At 47.7% G+C, this 25,550-nt stretch overlaps 2 protein-coding genes and 1 long non-coding RNA gene across 15 annotated transcripts in view; 1 reads left to right on the plus strand and 2 right to left on the minus strand.

The window, feature by feature from the left end:
* Rlbp1 (retinaldehyde binding protein 1) lies at positions 1-17,386 on the minus strand. 8 transcript variants are annotated; one of them, XM_030242245.1, is made up of 10 exons: positions 17,283-17,386; positions 11,825-12,932; positions 9,795-9,915; positions 9,070-9,180; positions 8,748-8,876; positions 6,769-6,973; positions 5,095-5,273; positions 2,363-2,521; positions 1,033-1,143; positions 1-854 (listed from the first exon to the last, which is right to left on the minus strand). In XM_030242245.1, the coding sequence occupies exons 4-10, from the start codon at positions 9,079-9,081 to the stop codon at positions 696-698; spliced, it is 954 nt and encodes a 317-aa protein (XP_030098105.1). In that variant the 5' UTR covers positions 9,082-9,180; positions 9,795-9,915; positions 11,825-12,932; positions 17,283-17,386; the 3' UTR covers positions 1-695. The 8 variants fall into 8 exon arrangements, with proteins under 8 accessions (XP_030098105.1, XP_030098104.1, XP_011249129.1 ...); XM_030242244.1 differs by having other exon boundaries at positions 9,070-9,098; positions 17,283-17,377; XM_011250827.1 differs by lacking the exon at positions 17,283-17,386 and having other exon boundaries at positions 1,033-1,098; positions 9,070-9,098; positions 11,825-12,179.
* A 61-nt stretch (positions 17,387-17,447) lies between these two features.
* The window catches only part of Fanci (Fanconi anemia, complementation group I), a 57,955-nt gene continuing 49,852 nt past the window's right edge, over positions 17,448-25,550 (plus strand). For 2 of the 4 annotated variants that reach the window (XM_006540738.3, XM_011250833.3), the window contains exons 1-3: positions 17,448-17,527; positions 21,029-21,131; positions 24,272-24,344. In XM_006540738.3, coding sequence (XP_006540801.1) covers positions 21,048-21,131; positions 24,272-24,344 — 157 coding nt within the window. In that variant the 5' untranslated portion in view covers positions 17,448-17,527; positions 21,029-21,047. Of the gene's footprint in view, positions 17,528-21,028; positions 21,132-24,271; positions 24,345-25,550 lie in introns of those variants that run through there. The other 2 variants (NM_145946.2, XM_017322082.2) reach the window with 2 other exon arrangements.
* Positions 21,632-23,748, minus strand: Gm31653. 3 transcript variants are annotated; one of them, XR_003946650.1, is made up of 4 exons: positions 23,281-23,748; positions 22,772-22,858; positions 22,566-22,649; positions 21,632-21,880 (listed from the first exon to the last, which is right to left on the minus strand). It is a non-coding gene; the product is annotated as a predicted gene, 31653 (long non-coding RNA). The 3 variants fall into 3 exon arrangements; XR_391640.4 differs by lacking the exon at positions 22,566-22,649; XR_882247.2 differs by lacking the exon at positions 22,566-22,649 and having other exon boundaries at positions 22,772-22,888.

Consider the following 25,550-nt stretch of genomic DNA (forward strand, 5'->3'; position numbering starts at 1 on the left):
GAGTGTGACACAAGACAAAGAACGGTTTTATTTGCCTAATAAGAACTGAGAGTGTTCGGGGAAGATGTCAAAGGTACATTTAAGTAAAACCATACAACAAAGCCTACAGCATCTAGTGAATGGGGGCCCCAGCACCAAGGATCACATCCAAGATGGGTGGAGAGGAAGGGACATGACCTCCACCCTGGACAGAGTCCAGAGCTCTTAGCTACTAGAGTATTCATCAGCAACTGTGCTAAGGTTGCTGGCCCCTCCCTGGAATCCTGGGTGGGAAACCCCTTATCTGCCTACTGCTGTTAAGATCATCAGAGCTTCAAGCCCCTCTCTTTCTTCTTTTTACTGAATTGCAAGTATGCCTTTAACTCTGCCTTCCACGCCCTAAGTATCAAAGCGATTACAAAGGAAATCACGGAGAAGCCTAATTAGTCTTTGAAATCCAACTTCTCTCAGAGTCACTGCCCTGTAACTGCAGAGGCAGGTGGGAATTTAACTGCCCCACATATCTCCCGATGAAAGGCATTCCCCTGCCTCACTGCCCTCTAGGTCGGTTTGGGATGAGGTGCCACTAGAGCGTTCCTAAACCTAGGGAAGTCTGGGAAAACAGTCCCTTCAGGCATTCCTGTCCCCGGACTTGGGTTCAGGAAAGCTGAAGAAGGACTGGGATGCTAATACGGATCCCATGGCAGGGCATCTCCTCATAAGGCTGTGTTCTCAACTTCAGCCCGGGGACCAAAGAGCTGCTCAGCAACAACTTTGCCGTCGTACTTGGGCAGTGTACCCCCAAAGTCAGCAGGCAGGATGTTCTCATCAATCTCCTGGAAGAAGCCATCCAGGTCATCTCCGTGAACAAAGACCTGCAGAGAAGGGAGCAGGGCAACTGAGCAGAAGGATGGGGGAGGGGAGACCAAGGCACAGCCTCCCATCTTTGTCACGTGACGTCTCTCTCTACAGCCTCCTTGTGGTGCTGTCCAGGATTATTCACCCAAATTGGGATCAGTCTTTGGAAAGGTTGGGAGGCAGCCACACACTCACCCTCTGTAGCAGCTTGTTCTTCAAGAAGGGCTTGACCACATTATAGGTGGTGGTGAAGTACCATGGCTGGTGGATGAAGTGGATAGCTTTGAACCTGGCTGGGAATGAATCCTGCAGTGACAGAGAGATTCCCCCCAGCCCCATCACCCCAATGGTCTCAAAGGCTCCTACTCACTAACACATACACACACACACACACACACACACACACACACACACACACATGCACATACACATGCGTACACACACACACGTTCTCACAGTCTCTCCTCATGGAGCGAGGACTGACTTGTCTAGCACCACATGTAGCCCATCCTAGGGCCAGCCACCAGAGAACCTTGGCTTCATTTTTGGATCCAAGGTACAGAGAAGATACTGTGCAAGTAATACAACCTAAAGCTGTCCCATGATGAAAAACAAAAACAAAAATGAAATCTTAGAATTAGTTTTTTTTTTTAAAGAGAATGAAATGTTACCCTTTCTTTGGTTATTTGGTGATTGTATGTATATGGTGGTGTATTTACATGTGTGTGTGTGTGTGTGTGTGTGTGTGTGTGTGTGTATGTGTGTGTGTGTGTTGATATTGTTTGGTTTTTTTTGAGACAGGGTCTCGTGTGTATTCAAAGCTGGCCTTATGATATGATTGACTTATGACTTTGAACTTCTAATCCTCCTGCCTCTTCCTTCTGAGTGCTAGGATTATAGGCATGTGCCATACTGGCCAGTGCTGGAGAGGAAACTCAGAGCTCTGTGTATGCTAGCGAAGCACTCTACCAACTGAGAAGTGTCCTCAGCCTGGGGACTGGGTTGTTTTCAAACCACTTGTCCACTGGGTGGACTTCAAACCATTGTAAACTATTAGGACATCATGGTCAGGCCTCCCCATTTCCCAATCCACATGCAAATAGAAGGTAGCTCGAAGAACAGCCGGTGGGGTGGGGATGGGGGGTGGGGGGAATACCAGCATATAAAGGAATCAGAGGGGGCTGAGAGATTTCTTCCTCAGGATAAGCACTCAAGCAAAAAGAGGCAGCAGGATATACATGGGCAAACAGCCTGAGGTTGCAGACTGATTCTGCCACTTTATCTGTGTATGAACTTGCAAAGTCACTTAATCTTTGTTCCTCGTTTCTGGGTTTGTAAGACGGAGCAGAAGATATGGGCTAGACAATGAAACCAGGCTCTATTGCCGGGCAAGAGTTTGTGGCTGAGATACGTTATGGTTGTTGCTGCTCTGGATGACGCTAGATTGTCAGAGGTCCCTTCCTGCATCATGAAACTGAGAAGTTAGGCCAAGCCTCCCTGCCTGTGAGAAGTTCTGAGGCCTCACCTGGAGCATGTCCACCATCTTCTTGAGATCCGAGGGGCGGAGCCCTGCTGCCTGCTGCATGGTGAAGCCCTTGAAGTTCTCAACAATACAGAAGCCGTTGATTTGGGTTTCCTCATTTTCCAGCAGTTTCTCCAAAATGAAACAATATGCCTGTAAGATCTAGAAGCACAGAGGTCAGGCATGTGGCTTGGTCATAAGGCTCTAGAGTGGACACCCAGCATCAGAGAGCTAGAAGCTCAGCAAGCGGGGTTTAAGATCCAACCCAGGGAGATGATTCCACCTCAGGGTCCTGAGTGGAGAGCCTGCTAGCACATTCCTCACTGCAGAGGTGTCCATGTAGGACTTCCTCCTCACTGAATACATGCCAATACAATAACCCTGAATGTCACATTCATGAGTTTATCCCAGCGCTCTTACATCCAGCACCTGGTGAGAAAGGAAGGAAATAAGGGAAGCTTTAAGCTGTGGACTACTGGGAACACTGAAAGTGATGTCAAAGATTAACAACATGGGGAACTCATTCTCCGTGAAGTTTAATGCCCTTGATGGGTTTGGTTGTTTGTTGGTGCAGGAAATCAACAGTAGAGTCTTAGCATGCTAGACAAGCATTTACCACTGAGTTCTATCTCCTTTCCTTTCCTTTCCTTTCCTTTCCTTTCCTTTCCTTTCCTTTCCTTTCCTTTCCTTTCCTTTCCTTTCCTTTCCTTTCCTTTCCTTTCCTTTTTTCGAGAAAGGGTTTCTCTGTGTAGCCCTGGCTGTCCTGGAACTCACTCTGTAGACCAGGTTGGCCTCGAACTCAGAAATCCGCCTGCCTCTGCCTCTCAAGTGCTGGGATTAAAGGCGTGTGCCACCACTGCTCAGCTTCTTCTTCTTTTTTTTTTTTTTTAAGGGTCTTATTTTATAGCTTAGACTGGCCTTGAAAACTGTTCAGCTGGCTAGCCTTGAACAAGAGCTCCTCCTAACACCAACTTGGCTGGAATTGTAGATCTGACCACCATTAATTACCCTGGCTGATGTGATCCACCTTTTCCTAGGTTCTCCCTCCCTCCTTCTTTCTTCCTTCCCTCCCTCCCTCCTTTTTTCCCTCCCTCCCTTCCTTCTTCCCTTCTCTTTTCTGTACTAGGGATTGAACCCAGGGTACTGCAAACTACCAAATGATATCACCAGCCCTCTTTTTTACTTTGCATTTTTAGGCAGTGTCTTACCAAGTTACTCTTGCTTCAGTCTCCCTAGTAGATGGGTTTACAGGCCTGTGCCACCAAGAATGACTGATCCCACTGTTATAAGAAAAATGTGGCTTGGTTTTTTTTTGTTTGTTTGTTTGTTTTTTGTTTTTGTTTTTGTTTTTTTCAAGAAAGGGTTTCTCTGTAACTAAGATTAAAGATGTGTGCTCCCACCGCTGGCTTATTTTTATTTTTGCTACCATTTATTTATGAGGAAGATGTTGGCTTCTCTGGAGTCGGAGTGACAGGAGACTGTGAGTCTGTGTGAGCTGCCTGACAGGAGTTCTGGGAACAGGGCAGCAAGAGCTCTTCACTGCTGAGTCGGCTCTCTGACCCTCCTTCCCAAAATAATGTCTTTTTTAAGAAAGGCTTTAAAATTCTAACGCTAGTATCTTGTTTACTGAGAAGGCCTAATAACATCCCTAATTAGATCAGGGATGGGGTAGGGGTGTTTGCTGTTTCTATCACCATTTAGAGCGAAGGTCTGGCTTGCGTAGTCTGGTTCCTTCTTAAAGTCTGAGCTCTGAAGACTAGAGAAGGTGAAGAAAACAGCCTCGATTCTTTAGGGGTAACTGTATCCTTAGAAACACAGGTGAAGGCCAGGGATGCAGCTCCCTTGTTAGAGCTCTCGTCTAGCATGACTGTAATCCTGGGCTTGATTCCCCAGCACTACATAAAGTAGCGTATAGTAGCCCATGCCTGAAACTGCTGCACAGCAAGAGGACCAGAAATTTGAAGGCCATCCTTAACTTCACAGTGAATTTAAGACCAGCCTGAGATACCTGAGACCCTGTTTCAAAACAAAAGAAATAAGAAAGGAGGAAAGAGCCAGCAGTGGTGGCTCACCCCTTTAATCCCAGCACTCGGGAGGCAGACACAGGCGGATCTCTGAGTTCGAGGCCAGCCTGGTCTATAGAGTGAGTTCCAGGACAGCCAGGGCTACACAGAGAATCCCTGTCTTGAAAAAACAAAACAAAACAAAAGAAAACAAAAAAAAAAAAAAAACAAAGAAAGAAAGGAGAAAAGAAAGGGAAAAAGGAAGGAAGGAAGGAAAGAAAGGAGGGAGAAGGAGGGAGGGAGGGAGGGAGGGAGGGAGGGAGGGAGGGAGGGAGGAAGAGCCCTTAATTCTTCTCCTTAATCAGCCTTCCTGAGTGCTTAAACATAGGAGCATACAGAAAGCAGATGGTTAAGTAGGACAGAACCTGTACTTTGCAGACTCTACCAGCCATCATCCTCTGATTCCCCATTCTCTCTGTTGCTCTCAGCTTTCAGCATTTGGCAAGGTTTCCTTCAGCTCACAGCCCACGGCTCTGCCTCCACTGGGCATTGCTGGGGTATCCAGGCCAGTGGGCTCTTCTGGCAAAGCTGCTGGACTTTCCAGGGGCCCTGGAGCATCCTAGGAATTCCCTCCATGCTGGAAAGATGCTGACTACCTGCCTTCCTCCCTCCAAGGACCTTGCCTCCCCGGGGTTCCAACAATAAAGAGTTAGGAGAGAGAGCCCGGCTGACCTCATCAAAGGTCACTTCTTCACAGTGCCAGTTTTCGATGTTGAAGAGCATAACCACTCGACCATACTTGTCCCGACTGGAAAGGACACCAGGGTATCCGGCCTCGATAGTGCAGCGGAGAGCCTCCATGGAGAGACTATCGAAGAGTTCAGGGTACTGGAGGCGGAAGTTCACATAGCCTGGAAGAGGGAGAGTGAAGGAGCCCCGTCAGAAGCCATTCCAGCCTCACTCACCCACCTTCTCAGGAGTTCAGGACAATAATCAAGGGTCTGGTTGCTGCCTGTGTGTAACAGAACAGCCTGTATTTTCTTTCCACAAGATAAGATTGGCCTGTGTCCCCTAACTCTTGTGGCAATTACACAGGGTTCACAACGTGAACATCGGGAGCCACGCAGACATGAGGTAAGAGTCTGGACTCAGAAGGCCTTCCTAAATTCTAATAGTGCCTAAATGGTCCAAAAATGTCAATCTTCCCAACCCTGAGCAGGTTCTTGCCTTCCTGTGGTCATCTGTATCTGTAGTTTAGCAAGCGGTTGCCAAGGAGATACCAATAGCGTCTCTGCTGCTCTAGAACACCCAGTCTTACCTCACCTCACCCCTGCCTTGTCATTCCCTCTGCCCCATTACTCCATGTCCAACGTCCTCAGGGCTTTATCTTCAGACGTTCCTCCGCAGTAGGAGCCTTTCTAGACACTTCACACACAGCTTCAACCCTCTTCCCTTTACACCAGCAGCTCATTTTTTCTCCTTATCACCTGCCACTCAAACTCCACCTATGTATCCTACTTATCAGGTTTATTATTTCCACCAATCGAATGTAAGGTCTACAGGGGATGCTTGAGCTCCTTGCCCTGAAGCAGTGGTGGGTCCAGGGCGGCACTGAGTTGACACTTGGGGAAAGAAGGGGAACTTGAACGGGAAAGCTGTGGCTGCGGACCACCTGCTTCAACCCTACTGACATCAAAGACTTGACTTCTTCAGGAAATGCTCTTCTTCACCCAGCATGGCTATGGCAGCTCTGTCCCAGCTCCCCAGTCCCTAGGCAAGCACCATCTTTGGTTCCACTTGGGGTTTAGTGTCAGGAAAGTTCTGGAGGAGGCGTGCATGCTTCTGCACCTGTAATATTCTAGAGCCCAAGGTGGTTCTGACAGGAGAGGAGGAGGGTCTACAAAGGAAACACCTTCCTTTATCACCTAAATGTGGGTCCTGATTTTACTCCCGAGACTGACAGAGAAGAGATTTTTCTTGGAATCTGGTCTTGACCAATTTTGCCCATCCATCCATCCATCATACATCCACAAACTAACATAGCCCAACTGATCTTTTTTTTTTTTTTTGGTTTTTCGAGACAGGGTTTCTCTGTGTAGCCCTGGCTGTCCTGGAACTCACTTTGTAGACCAGGCTGTCCTGGAACTCAGAAATCTGCCTGCCTCTGCCTCCCGAGTGCTGGGATTAAAGGCATGTGCCACCATGCCCGGCAGCCCAAGTGATCTTGGAGCCTGCGCAGTTCACACACACACACACACACACACACACACTTATGAAGGATATGGAGACAGTGACTACCTCGTGGCATAAAGGGAGTTTCTTAGTGTGAAGTAGACACCCTCCTTACCCCACTCACCCCACTAACCCCACCCATGCCAGGGCTAGCCCTTTCAGTGCAGGCCTTACCTTTGAGCAGCTCATAAGCACGACCCACATCGAACTTGCGGGCACGGATGAAGCGCAGGAGGAAGGCGCTGTCTCTTGCCTGCACCCTCTCAGCCACTGCCAGGGCCAATTCCTCGCCAGAAGCTGCCTGTGCCTGTACCAGCTCCTGTAGCTCCCTCACCGCTTCCTCCCGGGTCTCCTCCTTTTCATTCAGCTCATCCTTGGCCTAGAACACGGTGGGTGGGGTGGGGCAGAAGTTACCAGCAGGCACTGATGGAGAACAGGGCATGTGTGGAAAGGCTCAGATCTAAGCTAGCCCGCTGGGAGTGCCCAGTGCTGCAGTTGGGGTCGTACTTTCTGCAGCTCTGCCGTGGCATGCTGCTCTCTCAGACGTTTGCATTTGGAGAGAGTCAAACTGCTCAGCCTGGATTTGTTTGCAAGATATTGACAACAATAAAGAGTTTCTAACAAGTGCCCATGCGTACTGTGCTTTTACCAAACAGCCTGTTAGGTCCTCTAAATATATTGTGTTTTCTTTTAATTTATTGGATTTCTTCATTATATGTGTGAATGTTTTGCCTGCATGTATGCATGGGCATCATATGCATGCTTGGTGCCTGTGAGGGCACCAAGAGGACATCAAGTCTGCTGTAACTGGAGTTTGAATAGTTATGAACCACAGTGAGGGAGCTTGAGATCTAACCTGGGTCCTCTGGAAGAGCAACAAGTGCTGCTAACCACTGAGCCATCTCTCCGTTCCCACATTATGATTTTTTTTTATTAGATGTTTTCTTTATTTACATTTTAAGTGTTATCCCCTTTCCAAGTTTCCCCTCCAAAAACCCCCTATCTCCTTCCCCCTCCCCCTGCTCCCCAACTCACCCACTCCTGCTTCCTGGTCCTGGCATTCCCCTATACTAGGGCTTAGAACTGTCACAGGACCAAAGGCCTCTCCTCTCACTGATGACCGACTAGGCCATCCTCTGCTACATATGCAGCTAGAGCCACAAGTCCCACCATATGTTTTCTTTGGTTGGTGGTTTAGTACCAAGGAGCTCTGGGGGTACTGGTTAGTTCATATTGATGTTTGCCTACATTATGTTTTTAATCTTTGCCACAACTCATTGTGGGGATTTGGTTGGTTTGGTTTTTTGTTTGTTTGTTTGGTTGGTTGGTTGGTTGGTTAATTGGTTGGTTCTGTGATTCTAGTTGCATTTTGCATGTATTTGTTTAGTGTGTCTGTGAGTGTGTGTATGTGTATTTAGGGAAGCACACCCAGCAGAGGGCAGCCTGCCTCAGCCCCAGAGTTTCACAGCCCTTCTTTCGTCTGGGTCAGTAGATCTGTGAGAATGGCTGGGTCAACTCTCCCTTTGAGCACCATGACCGGCAAGGGAGAATTCAGATGTGGACGACCTGAGAGCACTTGTTGATGGATATAGCGGTCTGTGCAGAGATGAGAGCCTGAAGCTGAACTCACCCACTTCCCATCTTTGCCCCAGCAACCCTAAGACAGCTGCCAGCTCCGGCAGAGTGCACCCTGATCACTCTGAGCTAGTCTAACAGTCATCGTTCACAGGCACAGAAAGAAGCCAGGCCCAGAGAAGGAAAACTGTTTGCTCAAGGTCACACAGTTGGTTTATGGCTGGTCCTAGAACTTGAGCCTGGTGCTTTTCTATTGGGGACAATGTACCCTTGTTTACTTGGGCCACTTCTGAAGCAGTGTTCTTTATATCTGAGTCTAGGATGGCCCCTGGGCCATAAGCTCCAGGCTGGAGTCTAAGCCTAAGGTGGTCTGAGTACTGATAAACTCATCTTTTGCAATAGCTTTGACTTCAGGATTGTTTCTTGAACACACTAGTCTCGCAGTTCCAGGATAACCTAGAGATTGGGGATGGACCTTTTCTAAAAGACAGAAAACTTCATCCCGTCTATCCCACCCTTGCTGGTTGCTTCCCAGGTTATCCCAGCTACACTCCCTCTCTCCCACTCTGTCACCTCACCTTCTGCAAAGTGTGGCGGGGCAGCTGGCTGCATGGGCCAAAGACAGGACCATGATCCTTGGTTGTGAGCTGCTCCAGTTGTGCTCGGAGCTCCTGCTCCTCTTCAGGAACCATGCGGAAAGTGCCCACCTGGTCGGAAAGGAGTCATAGAAGGTGGGACAGCTCAGCCCTTGGCAGCCAGAACAACTGGCAAATGGGTTTGCACAGTGCCTTTGGCCAAGATCTGTGCTCAGTCTCCTCCCTTTGGTAGGTCGGGGCCCCAGAGAGATTGTTGAGGTGTGGGGAGGAAGGGAAGAAGGGATGAAGAGCCCAAGATACTCACCCCGTCTGACATACTGCCTCTTGAAGACACTGAAGGGGGGAGAGAAAGAACCTGTTTGCTCTGCCCTGGTCTCTCCGGGTAGCCTTTGTCCAGCAGTCAAAGAAGTCAAGACTGCAGTGATATTAGAGAAACTATTTTGTGTTTGTCTCAGAACAGTGGATCTCAAGCATTCAAGTCCCTCCCAACAGCTAGCTGATTGGTCAGAAATATAGACGAGTGTTGGCCCCTGTGAGTCTAACCAGAGGACTAAAATTAGAGCCCTCCTTCCCTACCTAGCTCTGAAGGACTTGTTTCCTGGGCTATACTTTGGGAACACTGCATTTGGAGGGAGCATACTACCAATACACTAAGTAGTCTTCAGCTGTGGCTAACCAAAAACAAACCAGAATTGGGCCCCATTCTCAGCTGCAAGGTCAGCTCACTGCAGTGTAAGGCAATCTCTCTTCTTCTCTGTAGCCTTGCTTCCCCAGTACAAATGTGCACCCCAGAAACCTCTCCACCTAGTGGATGGCTCCATACCCAGGGCATTCATTCTTAGGAGCCATGGTGAGCAGTTATATAATCAGACCTGGGTCTTTGTTCAGAGGTTTACAACATTCTAAGGACTTCTAAATTCGTTAACTCAGACACGAGCATGGCAGCTCCACTCCTGTTTTATTTAAGGGGAAAACAGGGCCAGGAGAGTAAGTGACTGGTCCAAGGTCACAGAGCCCAAGGATACTTACCTAAGTTGTGACTTCTGTAGACACCAAGAAGCAGCTTGGGGCAGCAGGGTGTGGGGCCTGGATTGCAATGCTGTCTCTCACACTTGCAAGTTGTGTGATTTCATCCGAGTCTTGACCGTCCCTTGTTGGGATAGAAGGATTAATATGTAATTAGATAATATACACCAGCATAGATTTCTGGGCCACCAGAACAGATATCCATCATGACCCACATTTCCAGATTTTCTCCTCCAAGACCTAAATGTCCCCAGTGACTGTGAACATCTTTACATTCTGTTTCTGCCTGTGGCTAGGTTCCATTGGTCAGCTCGGTCACTTACGCATAGTTGGTATTTAAGCTAGGACTTGAACCTGTATCCACCTGACACTAAGTCTCTTTGCCTCAAGCCAAGTCATCTCTTTGCAAAGTCCCTGGGGGAGCTGGTGACAGAAACCTTATAGGTTAGAGAGATCTGAATTTGAATCTGACTTTTACCACCTGTGTGACCATAGGCAAGGTATTTAATCCTTCTGAGATTGAGAGCCAACGAAGGATAATAATATCTACCAAAAGTGACCGCTGTGAGGACCACAGGGTTCTGTGACATAACCGAGAGAGGACTCCTGATCGACAACAGTCTTTTCTCCCTTTGCTAGCACTGAGATTAACCCAATTTGTACACTGAAACTTGAGGATCTCAGAGAATATCTGAGGGCCTATCCCTTCCCTACCACAGCCCCCAAAGGACCAGGGAATTCTTGGGGGCTGGGATCTACCCACAAGAATCAAGTACAAGCCATCTCTTTGGATAGTAGACAGACATCCAGATATGTGGGTGTAAAGACCAAGAGTTGACTGTTGTGGCACACATCTGTATTCCCAGAACTTGCAAGATAGAGGCAAAAGCAGTGCCTGGCAAATACAGAAGTGGACGCTCACAGTCATCTATAGGATGGAACACAGGGTCCCCAACGAAGGAGCTAGAGAAAGTACCCAAGGAGCTGAAGGGGTCTGCAGCCCTATAGGAGGAACAACAATATGAACTAACCAGTACCCCCCAGAGCTTGTGTCTCTAGCTGCTTATGTAGCAGAAGATGGCCTAGTTGGCCATCAATGGGAGGAGAGGCCCTTAGTCTTGCGAAGATTATATGCCCCAGTACAGGGGAATGCCAGGGCCAGGAAACAGAAATGGGTGGGTTGGGGAGCAGGGCGGGGGTGAGGGTATAGGGGACTTTTGGAGAGGAAACTAGGAAAGGCGATAACATTTGAAATGTAAACAAAGAAAATATCTAGTAATTTTTAAAAAGGAAAGAAAAAAAAAGATAGAGGCAAGAGAATCCTTAGTTAAGGTTATCCTTGGCTACATAGTTAATTCAAAACCAGCCTGTGCTACATGAGACTCTATCTCAAAAAAACGAAAAGCAAAAGCTGGGTATAGTGGTACACATCTTTAATCCCAGTGTCTAGGGGAATCTCTGATTTTGAAGCCAGTCTGTTCTTCATAGTGAGTTCCAGGATAGCTAGGGCTACGTAGAGAAACCCTGCCTCAAGCAAACAAAGCAAAGCAAGACTCGAGAGGTATTAGTGCATTATCCCTAGCCAAATGTGCAGATCAGCAGCCCAAGTCCCAGATCTTAGAAGTGCAAGATTAACGTCAGCACGGAGAAGCACTTATCTCTTATTTTAAAAATGTTCTTACCCATTAGCTGTAGGCATGTATGTAATAAAAACATGCTACCCCTATCTCCACATCGATGTTCTCCGGCATTTAGAATTAGCAAATAAAGTACAATTAATTACCAATACTAGGGCATAAAGAGTATTTGATCACCTGCCATTCTAATTGAGTTAGGTAATCCACATTCGTATGTGTTGCGTCTGCCCGTGGATCGGTCTGTCTCACCCTGCAGAAATGGCGTACGCCTTTACAGGCCGGTCCAAGCAATCTGAGACGTGGTGTTCGCCACCCATCCCTGATCATTTACCCCGCTCCCATGCACACACTCTTTCTTATACTCACTGGCCCAGCCAGGCCTTGTTACTGACTTACCTGACAGCTCTTTCTTGGGGCTACTGGATGCCTGAATTGTTCTGGAGCTCGGGAGGCTGCTTTCTTTGGGGGTGTGGTCAGGTCAGCAAGCTGGGATTAGTGTGTCACAAGGAACTTCTCAGGCCCACCGTTTCCCATTCAGTCAGGCTCACAGGAGGCCCAGAATGAAGCAAGTGAAGCACCCTGAGGGAGAGGGGAGAGGCCCGGCCTGCGGGGCTACCATCAAAGCCCTGCTTTGTGAGCTCCTGCTTGGAGCTCTCTGTTCAGCCATGTGGAAGCCACTTCACTGGGATCTGGGCCAGCCCCGTCTCATTTCCCTGCCATCTCGCTTCTCAAACTGGGAGGCAGGGGGGCCTGGGAGACTACTCCTTCTTCACAAAGGGCAGGACATATAGAGAAGTGAAGAGAAATTATAAATGTGATCATTGCTGCAACCCAGGCCTATGGTCCACTGTCCCATGTGGCAGAGGGAAATGGAGCGGGCGAGGCTGAGCAGCGGAGGACTTGCTAGGTACCCTGACCCTCCGATCTCTGCCGATCTCTGCCTCGCAAAGGCAAGGAAGCAGGGGATGGGTGTGGGGCCTCAGCAGATCTCCCTTGTCCGACTTTCTGTCCTTGCTACTGCACTTTTTTCAGTGTGGTTATGTCACCACGACATGACTCAGTCCCCTCTGAGAACTGGGATGACTAGAGAGCCAGCTGAAGCTGTGGGGAAAGTCCTGAGATGCAAAGTACCCACTTCAGGGGCTTAGCTGCCCAATCCCTGGGAAGTATTCTGGGGAGTTCTGAGTTGTACCCAGTGAATGGAGAGCCAGTGAGCACCCAGGCTAAGGGAATGCATCCAACAGTCAAAGGAGCACCCAGACTCTGCCTTGGTTTATCACCGGGGTATGAGGGATACACATCCTTTAGATCTCTGTGGGGGCCTCCAATGTCAGGGAGATCCCTACTTCCACCACAGATAGTTGTCTGTAATTAAATTCATCTTCAGTCTGGACCCAAGCAGCCCACCTTTGGTCCTGGTTCTCTCTCCTCCATGTGCTCAGGGTAGGGTTGAGCTCATGTGCACAGGTCGTTCTCTGAAATCCAGCCACAGTTCAGGGTTTATCTATAAGATAAGGAGGTGACACCAAAGGATAATACCTTGATCTTAGACCTCCAACTACCGAGATTCCGAGAGAATGATTTTCTATTGGTTAATTCACCTAGGCTGTGGCATGCTGTTATGCCCAAAGAACCTCCCTGGCTGTGATGCTCATGGGAGGTAAGAGTCCCAGCTGCTAAGAGGCTCTGTGATTCATCACCAAGCATCCCTGTGTACCAAGAGGACTACCATGACATGGTCTAGTTGGAGTGAAGAGGTCAGCTCAGGAACTTTAGAAAATTCCACCAGACCCCTCCCCTCCTGGAAGAGAAAGGTCTTAAAGAACGCACCCATCCCCTCCGGAAGGAAGGGGCTAATTACATTCCTCAGACCGGGAGGAGGGACCAACCACTGGCCACCTGCGGGCGGGTAGGGGAGGCTCAGAGATACTGTTGGCCACCTACCTCATTCCCTATAGACCAATCAGTTTAAAAGTCATACTGTTCTGCCAATCATATTGTGCCTAATGGCTGCTGCCTGGAGAAGCTGTAAAGGAAGGGCTGCCTGTGGTCGGTCTCTCTCTTCATGTGCAGGGCGACCCCAACATGTTGGAGCAATAAATTCCTCTTGCTTTTTGCATCGATTTTCGGCTCTGTGCTGTTCACTCAGGGAATCCCCTGTAAGCTAAGGCTGGCCAGAGTCTTACAGGAGAGGGCTGCCTAGACCCAACCTGTGGGTCATGATCACTGAGGGTGGGGGATGGGGTGGTTGATGGACCCTTTCACAAGAGTTGCATATCAGATATCCTGAATATCAGATATTTACATTATGATTCATAAAGGTGACAAAATTATAGTTATGAAGGAGCAACAAAAATAATTTTATGGTTAAGGGGTCCCCACAACATGAGGAGGCGTATTAAAGGGTCTCAGCGTTAGGAAGGTGGAGAAGGACTTGCCCAGAGCATCTCAGGACAGTGGCAGGCAGGAGGCCCTCTGGGGAAGCAGAGCTCCCTGTGGCACAGCTTTCTGCTCACAGCCCTTCCCCTGCCTCCTCCTACCCTGCCCTCCCCTCCTCTCCCCAGAGTCCTGTTCACCTCTAGCTCCTCTGGCCAGAACAATGGGGGCACTGTCCTCAGTGGCCCACAAACCTCTGCTGCTGCACTGGCACACACCCTTCGGCTCCTTGGCCTCCCTGGCCCCAGCTGACTGAGGAGATGCGGGGAGGGGGCTTGCATTTGCACGGTCAGCATATTAGTGTAAAAAGCCTTTCAATTTTGTTTCCATCATGAGCTGAAATGGATGGGCATATTCGTGTCTCAATTTATTAAATAAAAATAAATTCATAGCTTTCTTGACTGCGATTTCCCAAGTAATGTTAATTTTGCTTGAAAAGCTGGCTATAGACAATCATCAGAATCTCATTCCAATCTTATTTGCTAATATTAACTCCTAGATCACACACACACACGTGTGTGTGTGTGTACATATATATATGTTCACACATATGTCTATACACACATATATCTATACACACACACATATATATACATGTACATACACATATATATCACAATGGGTATGAAAGAGTTAAAGAGGCTGTACCATTCAGAAAGGTATTCAGTAAGTTTTAGAAACTCAAGGTCAGAGCTGTTCTGGTGCAGAGGTATCAGACCCAAGTTTAGGAAGCAAGTAGAGGCAGCTACATCTGGGTTTTTGTTTGTTGTTGTTTTTTGAGACAGGGTTTCTCTATACAGCCCTGACTGTCCTGGAACTCACTATGTAGACCAGGATGGCCTTGAACCCAGAAATCCACCTGCCTCTGCCTCCCAGGTGCTGGGATTAAAGGTGTGTGCCACCACTGCCTGGCTGTTATTTTTTTAAATGTGTGTACATGAACACTCATGTTTGTATTAGCAGCTATGTATGCATGTGAAGTTCAGGTCAGAGGACAACTGTCAGTGCCATGTCTTGGGTTCTATCCACTTTCTTTCTTTTCTTTTCTTTTTTTTTTTTTTAATTAAAGATTTATTTATTTATTATATGTTAGTACACTGTAGCTGTCTTCAGACACACCAGAAGAGGGCATCAGATCTCATTACAGATGGTTGTGAGCCACCATGTGCTTGCTGGGATTTGAACTCAGGACCTCTGGAAGAGCAGTCAGTACTCTTAACCTCTGAGCCATCTCTCCAGCCCCTTTTTCCTTTCCTTTCCTTTCCTTTCCTTTCCTTTCCTTTCCTTTCCTTTCCTTTCCTTTCCTTTCCTTTCCTTTCCTTCCCTTCCCTTCCCTTCCCTTCCCTTCCCTTCCCTTCCCTTCCCTTCCCTTCCCTTTCTTTCTTTTTTTTTTTTTTTTTTTCTTTTCTTTTTTGAGACAAGGTCTCTCATTGGTCTGGAACTCACCAAGTCAGCTATGCTAGCTGGCCAGTGAGCCCCCAAATCTGCCTACCTCTGTCTCCCTGGCACTGGGATTACAAATGAGCGCCCCTTAAGTACCTACCTAGTGGCTCACATAGGGAGTCTAGCTGGTGAACTGAATGGGGAAAGATTAGCTGCTTAGTTAAGGAGGTCTGCCCCTGAGTGGAAAAGCTGATGCTAATCCAAATCTATCCTTTATCTTACTAACACTGTTAATGCTGGCCAGCCACGTGTTGGAGCATATTCGCAATCCCAGGCACTTGGGAAGTAGAAGCAGGAGGATTAGGAGTTCCAGGCCTGTTAACACCTTAGCATTACTTCTAGGCCCCGCCCAGCAGTTACCTAGCAACTGCCAGGTAAACTGGGGTTGCTATAAAAGGGACTGTTTGGTCTCTCTTCACTTTCTGACTTTCTCTCTCTGACCCCCTTTTCTCTCTCTGACTCCTTTCTCCCTCTCCTGCCCCACTCCATGTTCCTGGCCAGCGTCTTCTCTTTGTCTCTTTGTTCCAGCTCCATATCTTTCTCTCATTCTATCTCTCCCCTCGCTCTTTCTCTGTCTCTACTCCCTTCTCAACCCCCCTTCAACAGAATAAACTCTATGCTATACTAGACCTATGGCTGGTACCTTGCAGGGAAGGATGCCTTAGCGTGGGCCCACTGAGGTACCCTAACCCACTGCACCGTACCTCGCTCTTTAAAACATATTGTTGACTTTACAAAACACATCAAGGCCAATCACAGTTATGTCGCAAGTTAAAACCCAGCCTGGGCTAAGTGGGATCCTGACTAAGAAAACATAAGCAAAAAGTTAATGTTGCCGGGCGTGGTGGCGCACGCCTTTAATCCCAGCACTCGGGAGGCAGAGGCAGGCGGATTTCTGAGTTCGAGGCCAGCCTGGTCTACAAAGTGAGTTCCAGGACAACCAGAGCTATACAGAGAAACCCTGTCTCAAAAAACCAAAAAAAAAAAAAAACAACAACAACAAAAAAAAGTTAATGTTAATAAAAAAACAGGTAGCCAGGCAATGGTGGCACATGCCTTTAAACCCACCATTGGGAGGCAGTGGCAGGTGGATTTCTGAGTTCGAGGCCAGTCTGATCTACAAATTGAATTCCAGGACAGCTAGGGATATACAGAGAAACCCTGTCTCAAAACAAAACAAAAACCAAAAATTAATAAATAAAATAAATTAAAAACAGGTACTATGTTATTCATGTATCGGGGTAGACATTCATACAAACAATTTAATAAGTGTTATTAGATGCACACATGGAATGCTTATTTAATCTGTATAGATTGTTAACAGATTTACAGCTGAATGGTGCAGTCCTAGAAGGAGTTTGGAACTAGAAGGAGTTTGGAAGGAAGGTTTTGTGGGAAGATGGGATGAAGCCATCTGTTTCTTTAGTGAAGTAAAGGATTCCCCTCAGGGATCGCCCTCACCCTCAGCTGCTGGTTTTTAACAACTTCTCATATTTCAGTGTGGAGACCTAAATGTAGAAGAGTGATTCCCGAGAGGAATCCTTTGCTTCACTAAATAGTAATGCCTCTGCTTCTCCTCTACCATCCTAAGCACCTTCACATGCTTAGCTAGCCAGGAGCTTGTTGATTCTGGGCACTGTGCACAAGCTGCACCCTCAATCTAAAGTAGAATTTCGGTCCACTGCTTCATTGATCTTGACGGTGCACTCAGGTGGTTATTTACGAATGTATTGAACATTCACTGCTTCTGGGACGGACGGACACACACACTCACACTCACACTCACTCTCACTCACTCACTCACTCACTCACTCACTCACTCACTCACTCACTCACTCACTCACTCACTCACTCACTCATGCGGGCGCGCGCGAGGTGCTTCCGATGCAAAAGACCTGACCCTCCATCAATTGGTTCAATCTCTTCTGCACTGACTTCAACTACAGAGCTCTAAGAAAGCTTAACCCGGCCATACCATAACGCGCATGCTACTCTGAGGTTCCCCCCAAAGCGTGTGAGCCGGTTGCACCTCCCTCTCCCGCGAATTTGGGCCATCATCTCCGCAAAGATTCCCCCACTTTGTCATCTAAAATGGTACGCCCTACAGAGTTAGGAAGTCGGAAGTGCACCTCGGGGGCGGGACCTGTTGCTCTGGGCAACGGAAGTGCGGCTGCGTGGAGTAGAGCGGGAATTTTGGAAGGATCCCGAGCTGAGGTTGAGGTGACTGTTCAGGGTCTGTGCTTACAAGGAGGGAGGAAGTGGGACGGTGAGGACAGGCAGGGTCCCCTTGCGACGTGGCGTCCCGCCGTGCCTGGTTTCTGCGCAGGGGTCGGGGACATCAGCTTTGGCGGGTTTTTGCGAGGCTCGCTCCGTTCTGCCCTCCCTATTGGCCCTGCCCTGCAGTGTCAGCGCCTGCTTCTGGAGGGTCCCGCAGCCGGGTTTCGCGCGTGGAGCCCAGTGCCAGTGGGAAGAGAGGCCATTGACTTCGCATAGGATAGGCAGGATACTCAAGACGTGCACTGTCGAGCAGAACGGAGCTCCAAAAGCTAACGACCCCACCAGATGTTTTATTTAATTTCTCCATTTACATAGCGTTTATTTTAATATACAAAGCAATCACCCAGCCACCACTATAAGCACTTAGTATATTTTCGGCACCGTATATAGAAGTTAAGGTAGTAAAATCTACATTAGCTGCCTTATTTTATAGTTTCTGTTTCCTTTTAGTTTTGTTTTTGAGTCAGTGTCTTATATTGGCTACAGAGTGTGCCTGGTCATGTTTCCACCTGAGTGCTGGGATTACAGGAGAGCATCAACATGCTAGGTGTATACAAGTCTAGGGTTATGACGTCATCCAGCCCAGGGCGGCAGGCCTGCTAGGCAGTTCTACCGGCAGAGTTACGCCCTCTGGCCCACATCAGATATTTCTTATGTCCTTAATATAAGCTTGTTACTGTGCTCAAGATAACGATAAACCAAACTGGAAATACTCATGGAACTGTAGACCAGTGGGGGACCTAGCCATTAATTTAAAATGTAATATTAGAACTTGCCGGGGGAGGGAGGGGGGCTGGTGAGATGTCCCAGCAGTTAAGAGCATTGACTGTTCTTCCAGAGGTCCTGAGTTCAATTCCCGACAACCACCTGGTGGCTCACAACCATCTATAGGAGGATCTGATGCCCTCTTCAGGCAGGGGGATGTATATGCAGCAGAGCACTCATACATCAAATAAAATTGTTTAAAAAGTTAGTGACATTGTGGAAGGAATTTCACTGGTGTTTGTAGAGGAGGTAACACCGGAGCATCTGAGAGAGAGTGAGTTGAGCCGAGGTCTGAAGACTTTGTAGAAATTGAGAGCAAGGATGGGTATCTTTGTTTCAGATGAGAAATCGTTTATAAGGGTGTTGGGGATTTGAAGGACAGAAAACAATTTATTGTTCTTAGAAGAGTGATAAAATCAGAAACAGAATTAGCTCTGTGTACCTTTTCACGACCTCCGGCTTGGGTGGTGGTTACGTGCATAAGAACATCCTTGGTAGAGAAGGAGTGAAACCCAGCATGAAGCACCCCAGCTTCAGAGTGGCTTAGAGCTGTGGAGAAGCTCGCTGCGTTTGTAGACTTTGGGTCTGGTTGATTCCACTATCTGATTTTTTTTTTCTAATTCCTTATTTAACATTAAAAAGAAAGAATAGAGTGATGAAGGAAGTTAAGCGAGGGCTTAGACCCTGCAGGACCTGCTCTCTGCGGCCAGAAGAGAGTGCCATGCAGTTGTGAGCCATCTGATGTGGTGCTAGGCATGGAATTCAGCAACTCTGGGATAGCAGGGAAGGCTCAGTACTGAGCCATCTCTCCTGTCCCAGGACTCTGAGCTTGTGTGCGTGTGTGTGTGTGTGTGTGTGTGTGTACGTGTACGTGTGTACGTGTGTACAAGCGCGCATGCGCATGCACACATGTGGTAGCCCTGGCTGTCCTGGAGCTCACTCTGTAGCCCAGGCTTGTCTTTAGCCCACAGAGATCCACCTGCCTCTGCCTCCCACTTACTGAGATTCAAGGAATGTGCCACTGCCACCTGGCTTCCTTCCTTTCTCTTCCCTCCTCCCCCTTTCTCTTCTTCTTCCTCTTTCTCCTTCTCCTCCTCCTCTTCTTCTTCCTCCTCCTCTTCTTCCTCCTCCTTTTGGATTTTTGTCTAATAAGAAAGCAACAGAAAATTCCTTCTAAGATAAGGATGGGTTGGAAGGAAACTATATCATTTGGTTTTTGTTTTCAGAATTGTCTTATTGCTGTGTAGAGGGGAGCAAGTGAAGAAACTGTTTTTGTAGTGGTTCGGTGCTGTCCGAGTAGAGGTGGGAGGAGAGTCAGGGTGGGCTTTGAGAGAGGTCGGTAGGACTTGGCGGTGGATCTGGAGGGTGACAGTGGTTCCTGAGGATTTGCCCAGGTTTCTGGGTGGAGCCGCTGAGTGAATACTGGTACTGTACATGGGGGTGGGAACCGGAGGGAGAGGAGAAAATGGTTCCCAACCCCCACCCCTTCACGTCCACGCTACGCCATCCTTCCTCTGCCCAGGTTCACCCCTCTCCACATGAGTGACTTTATCTTTACACAGCTCCAGGCCACCTCTCAGTTTCTTCTTTGTCCACATTCCCTCCCCACTTTGATTTGCACATTAATTTGAGGTTCAGTTGCCTCGAAGACTGTTTTCAGTCTGGTCAGACTCCCTTGCTCATAACCTTTGTGATGGTTGTCATTAAAATTCCTTTGCTGACTCTCTCAGGGTTTTGTCTCTCCCCAACCCTGAGAGGTCAGACCTCCTAGCTGCCTTACTGCTCCACTTGGCCGCCATCGCAGCCAGTCTCCTGTTCCCCAGTACGGTTGTCAGCTCAGACTTGCCTGCCTCTGTTTATGAAACCCTCCTTTCCCGTACTGTCGATCATCTGGTTGTCTGGGCTACCTAAATTTACCTAAATTTAGTTTCTTAATTTCCAGGTCAGACCTTTCTCCTGAAAACATTTTGCTTTTGTTCTTCAGTTTGTTAAGACAGCCTTTTGTAGCCTAGGCTGGTCTCAAACTTTTTTTTGAGACAGGGTTTCTCTGTGTAGCCCTGGCTGTTCTAGAATTCACTCTGTAGACCAGGCTGGCCTCGAACTTAGAAATTTGCTGCCTCTGCCTCCCAGGTGCTGGGATTAAAGGCGTGCGCCACCACGCCCGGAATTCCTAAGCCTGCCTGTTCTTTGCTTGGTGTGAGCTAAACAGCTTGTGATCTCCCCCACCCTGTACGAGTCTCCCCTACTTCCCTGCTCTCATTCCCTTATTTTTTTCTTTTTGATGGCATGGGAATCGAACCCATACTGAGCAAGCACTGTACCACTGAGCCACATCTTCAGCCCCACTTGTTTTATGATGCCATCTAAGTGGCTCTCACTGTTTACGATGCTGTTGGTTTACTCATTTGTTGAACGATATTCTATGGGATGTTTATATAGTCCTATATATTTTATTTATAATATATTTAATATGAGCTAAGTGCTCTTTTGTCTTTAAGTATTCTGTTGAATGGATGGTGAAGATGTATACGAAGGCTATGAGACCACTTACATAATTATGGGAAATTCTTAAGACCATGCCTATGTTGTCTGTAACAAGTGTGACGTACTTAGAAGTTTCTAGAAGCTTCCAGCTATGACCTTTTTTTTTTTTTTTTTTTTTTTTTTACTTATTTACAGTTCTCTGATATGAGCAACCATGGATCTGAAAATTTTATCTCTAGCAACAGATAAAACTACAGATAAACTGCAGGAGTTTCTTCAAACCCTGAAAGATGATGATGTGAGTACGGTCCAAGGCTGTGTGGGTAGGGAGAGAGCGCAGCAGCCACAGAGCCCCAGGGATGCTCTGGTGTGTCCTCTCTCTAACCAGTGTTAGGAGATGGGGGTTTCCTTGATAAATGTAGATGGACACCAAGCTGTAAGCTGCAATCCTGCTACTGGGGAAACTGACAAGATTGCAAGTTTATGTCCTGCCTGAACTACATATAAAGGAGAGGGTGAGGTGCAGTTTAGTCGCAGAAGACTCTCGGTGTACACATGCCCCAGATGAAGTCCTTGATGCTATAAAACCCCAAACAAACAATCAGACAAAGAAGTAGTGGGGTGCTGAGATTAAACAGGACAACTGAAAGCCATTTATAATCAGCTTTAAATCAGAAATAACCTTAGATTGCCTTTATAGCGAGTATATACAAATCAGTATATTTTTGGCTTTTCATTTTTTTTTATTCTGTGTGTGTTTTGCCTGCATGTGCACCGTGTGCATAGCTGGTGCCCATGGAAGCCAGGAAGCCATCAGATCCCCTAGACTTGACATGACAGATGGTTGTGAGCCACCGTAGGTGCTGGGAATCCAATCTGAGTCCTCTAGAAGCACCGAAGGTGTTGTCGACCGATGAGCCATCTCCAGCCCCTGAGGCCGTGTATATTGACTGGTGCAGTTCTCAGAGCTGCCGCATCTGAAGCTATCCTGCAGTTATGGATGCGACGAGCCAGTTTACTTGACGATGTGTCCTCATTTACATTCTTCTGTAAAGAAAATAAGTTCATAGGCTATGTGTGTGTGTGTGTGTGTGTGTACACATATATATGTTTATCATTGGTAAAAGAAAACCAATGCCTGAATCTACACTGTAAATCTGTGATTATAAAAATGAAACAATAATGCTGTGGTTAGCTACTCGGCATGTTGTCTTTATATCTCCGACGAGAGGGTGTAAGCTCTGACACAGAAACCAGGTAGAGATCAGCAGTGTGCTGGCTCTGGTAAGCCCTCTGGGTAATTGAGGTGCTTACTAAAACCAAAATCTCACCCTTGTTAGCAGATGCTGCCACTTTCCAGGTAGTTGCTTAAGTCTGAAATCAAGAATTGTTGACTGTGGGTGGGTAGGGGAGTGGGGGTGGGTGGGTATGGGGGACTCTTGGTATAGCATTGGAAATGTAAATGAGCTAAATACCTAATAAAAAATGGAAAAAAAAAAAAAAGAATTGTTGACTGGCCGGGCAGTGGTGGCGCACGCCTTTAATCCCATCACTTGGGAGGCAGAGGCAGGTGGATTTCTGAGTTCGAGGCCAGCCTGGTCTACAAAGTGAGTTCCAGGACAGCCAGGGCTACACAGAGAAACCCTGTCTCGAAAACAAAACAGAACAAAATGAAACAAACAAAGAATTGTTGACTGACTTCTTTCTTGGCATCACTCTGCCCTTCCTTTACCTCCAAACTGTGCCGGATTAGGCGTTTCTCAGATTGTAAATCCGCCTCTTTTCCCCCATCTCCGGTATTCATGTGCTAGGGCTCCTGTTAAAAAAGGACCTCAGCCAGGATGGCTTAAGTAATCAGTTTGTTGCCTGAGTCTGCATAGCTTTATCCCTGGACCCTGACTTGGAATAGCGAGGAAATGAAGAAACGAACAGACTTACTAGTGAAATCACTGGCAAGCTGCACACCACAGCAACCCGGAACCTCAGCACAGAGGGCTGCAATCAGCTCGCCTCCACAGGAGGTTTCTGTAGGCCAGCAGTCTCAGCTGTAAAACACTGAGGAGGAAGCTGCCTCGGCTAGTTTTCCCACACACTAATAAATCATTCGTAAACACTTGTGCTTAGACCAGGGGAAGGCTCTGCCTTCCTGAGACTAACCTGGGGGAAAGGCTTTCTGAGCCTAACATTGAGGATGCCCCTTGGTTCTCAGCGTGGTAGTGCCATGTCAACAATACACAGCTACCCAGGCAGTCATCTGCTCTTCACACATCCACGCAGTCTCCTGGTGGGTGTCTCGTGCTTTGTATGTCCCCACCACCCCTCTCCCTTCGTAAGAAGTAGTGGCACTCGTTTTCTTCAGCAGCTTCTCAGCGTATGAAACCCAGACTTCCCGTGGGACCCTTCCTAATACGGTCTTTGCCAGTTGCTCCAGCCCTTTCCCTCCTCACCATTCACCAGATGTGTGTCTTCTCTCAGGTGCTCAAGCATACCGACCCCTTGCTCAGCAGAGGCCTGAATACAGCGATGCCTCCAATGGCTCTGTCTCTGTGGGCACAGCCAGCCTTTTCTTCTCTAGCCAGTCTCTGCTCACATGTCTCCGACCTTGGAGAAGGTTTGCCGGTTCTACCTGCTCTTGGCTCCCCTTTCCTCCAGCTACTGTCTGTCTTTGTCATCTTTATGACATCTTTTCTGTTGGTTCCCCACCCCCCACCCCCCATAAGCTCTGAGTCAAATTACCGTGCCCATTTTGTTCTCTGAATAAGTATGTGCACTACAAGTATTGCAGATGGGTGGGCGGGCATCTCTGAATCACGCCACGGCACCTAGTGCTAACGAAAGAGTTAATAAATATTTGTGGAATGAAACCCCGCCCCTCCTTTGGGATTTTGAGATAAAGTCTTACTTTGTAATGTATATAGACCTCGAGCCACACCTTAGCCTCCCAATACTGAGCTAAAGACACGAACTGCTGTTACCAAATCCTGCTCAGCCAAGGATGACCTTGGACTTCTGATACCCCTGCCTACATCTTGGAAGCTGGGGTTATAGGTGTGTGGCCACTGCAGCCAGTTTTTGGAGTGCAAGAGTTTGAACCCAGAGTCTTGTACATACCAGACAAGCACATTACCGACTGAGCTGCATCCCAGCCTTAGTCTATTATTATTATTATTATAATATTTATTTTTGAGTAGTTTCACTTTGTGGCTCTTGCTGGACTTGTAGTTGCTATGTATCCTGGGCTGGCCTAGAACCTGTGAACATCCTCCTGTCTCATCCTGAAGTGCGGGGTATTATAGGTCTGCATCACTGTGCCTGGCTTTAATCTTGGTTGTCCAGGACTCTACTGGGCTCTCCCTGAAGCTGGCGGGGCCTGTTTCATCCTGCATACTGAGGCCCTTTAGGGAGAGACGCGTAATTGTTTTCTCCCTCTGGTTGCAGTTGGCCAGTCTCCTTCAGAACCAAGCGGTGAAAGGAAGAGCTGTTGGAACGCTCCTGAGAGCCGTCCTCAAAGGTGATTGGCGCCCCTCGAAGTGTGCCTGTTGGGAGATTGGTTTACTTTGGGTGTCACTGCTCTCCGGAGCCCCACTGGGGCTTTTTCTTTGTTCAGGAGGTCCTACAGAGTCAACTAAAGGAGCGCTCTCCTCGGTGGGATACTCAGACCTTACTGAAGGGAACCGGAATGCCAGCCTGAGACTGTATTGCTGATTTCGGGGCCTGTAAAGAGAATACTCTGCTTTGGTTCTCAGACTGTGGAGAAGAGAATAAGATGTGTCTAGCACTCACGGAGGTCCTGGGGAGCTCTGGGTTAGAGTGGAATGGAGTATCTTGCATGCCTCATACGGAGCCTTACTTCTCAGGAAGTGTACCGCGTTTGTTTCATTATCTTGAGCAATGGCTCCATGTTCAGATTGTGACCCAGAGTGGTTTTATAAATTGTGGTAGGATTAAATTAAATAATGTATTTATTTATTTATAGACAGGATCTCACTATGTAGCCCCAGCTGGTTTGGAATTTCCTTTGTAGACCAGGCTGGCCTTGAACTCACAGAAATTCACCTGCCTCTGCCTTCTGAGTGCTAGGATTAAAAATGTGCACCAGTGTGCTCAGCTCTAAATATTTTTATTTTCTCCTGTGAGTGTGTGTGTGTGTGTGTGTGTGTGTGTGTGTGTGTGTGTCTAGAGGAGTGTGTTGGATCCCCTGGCACTAGAGAGATACAGGTGTTTTGTAAGCCGCCTGATGTGGGTGCTAGGAACTGAACTCAGGGTCTTTGTAAGACAGCAGTACATATTCTCAACGGTTGAGCCATCTCTTCCTCTTTTGACCCAGGTCTCTCTGTAGTGTAGGTGGGCTCAGTCTCACAGTGATCATCTTGCTTTCGCTTCCTGAGTTCTGGGATCACACTGTGCACTGCTGTGCCTGTCTCCAGGTTTTTGGTTTGTTTTTAGGCTTAGGCCTTGAAACTGTAATCCTCCTGCCTCAACCTCCCACCTACAGGATATAGATATAATCTACAAGCCCAGGTGTGGCAGAAGAAAATTCTACAAGTCAGAAATTAAAAGTGGCTTTTGTCCACTCAGGAGGCAAAAGCAGGAGGATGGCTGTGAGTTCGAGCCCAGCCTGGTCTACATAAGTGAGTTTCAGGAAAGCCAGGGTTACATAGGGAGACCTTGTCTCAGAACACAAACAAACAAACAAACAAACAAGTGGCTTATTTTT

This window comes from Mus musculus, chromosome 7, assembly GCF_000001635.26.
Source record: "Mus musculus strain C57BL/6J chromosome 7, GRCm38.p6 C57BL/6J".
Lineage (NCBI taxonomy): Eukaryota > Metazoa > Chordata > Mammalia > Rodentia > Muridae > Mus > Mus musculus.

Excerpts from the sequence above, each read along its gene's own strand:
- Rlbp1 (XM_030242245.1), bottom strand. Across the intron at positions 6,974-8,747 it reads CCCGCCACACTTTGCAGAAG|GCCAAGGATGAGCTGAATGA; the intron begins GTGAGGTGACAG and ends ACCGTGTTCTAG. Across the intron at positions 2,522-5,094 it reads AAGAAGTGACCTTTGATGAG|ATCTTACAGGCATATTGTTT; the intron begins GTCAGCCGGGCT and ends CTGTGCTTCTAG.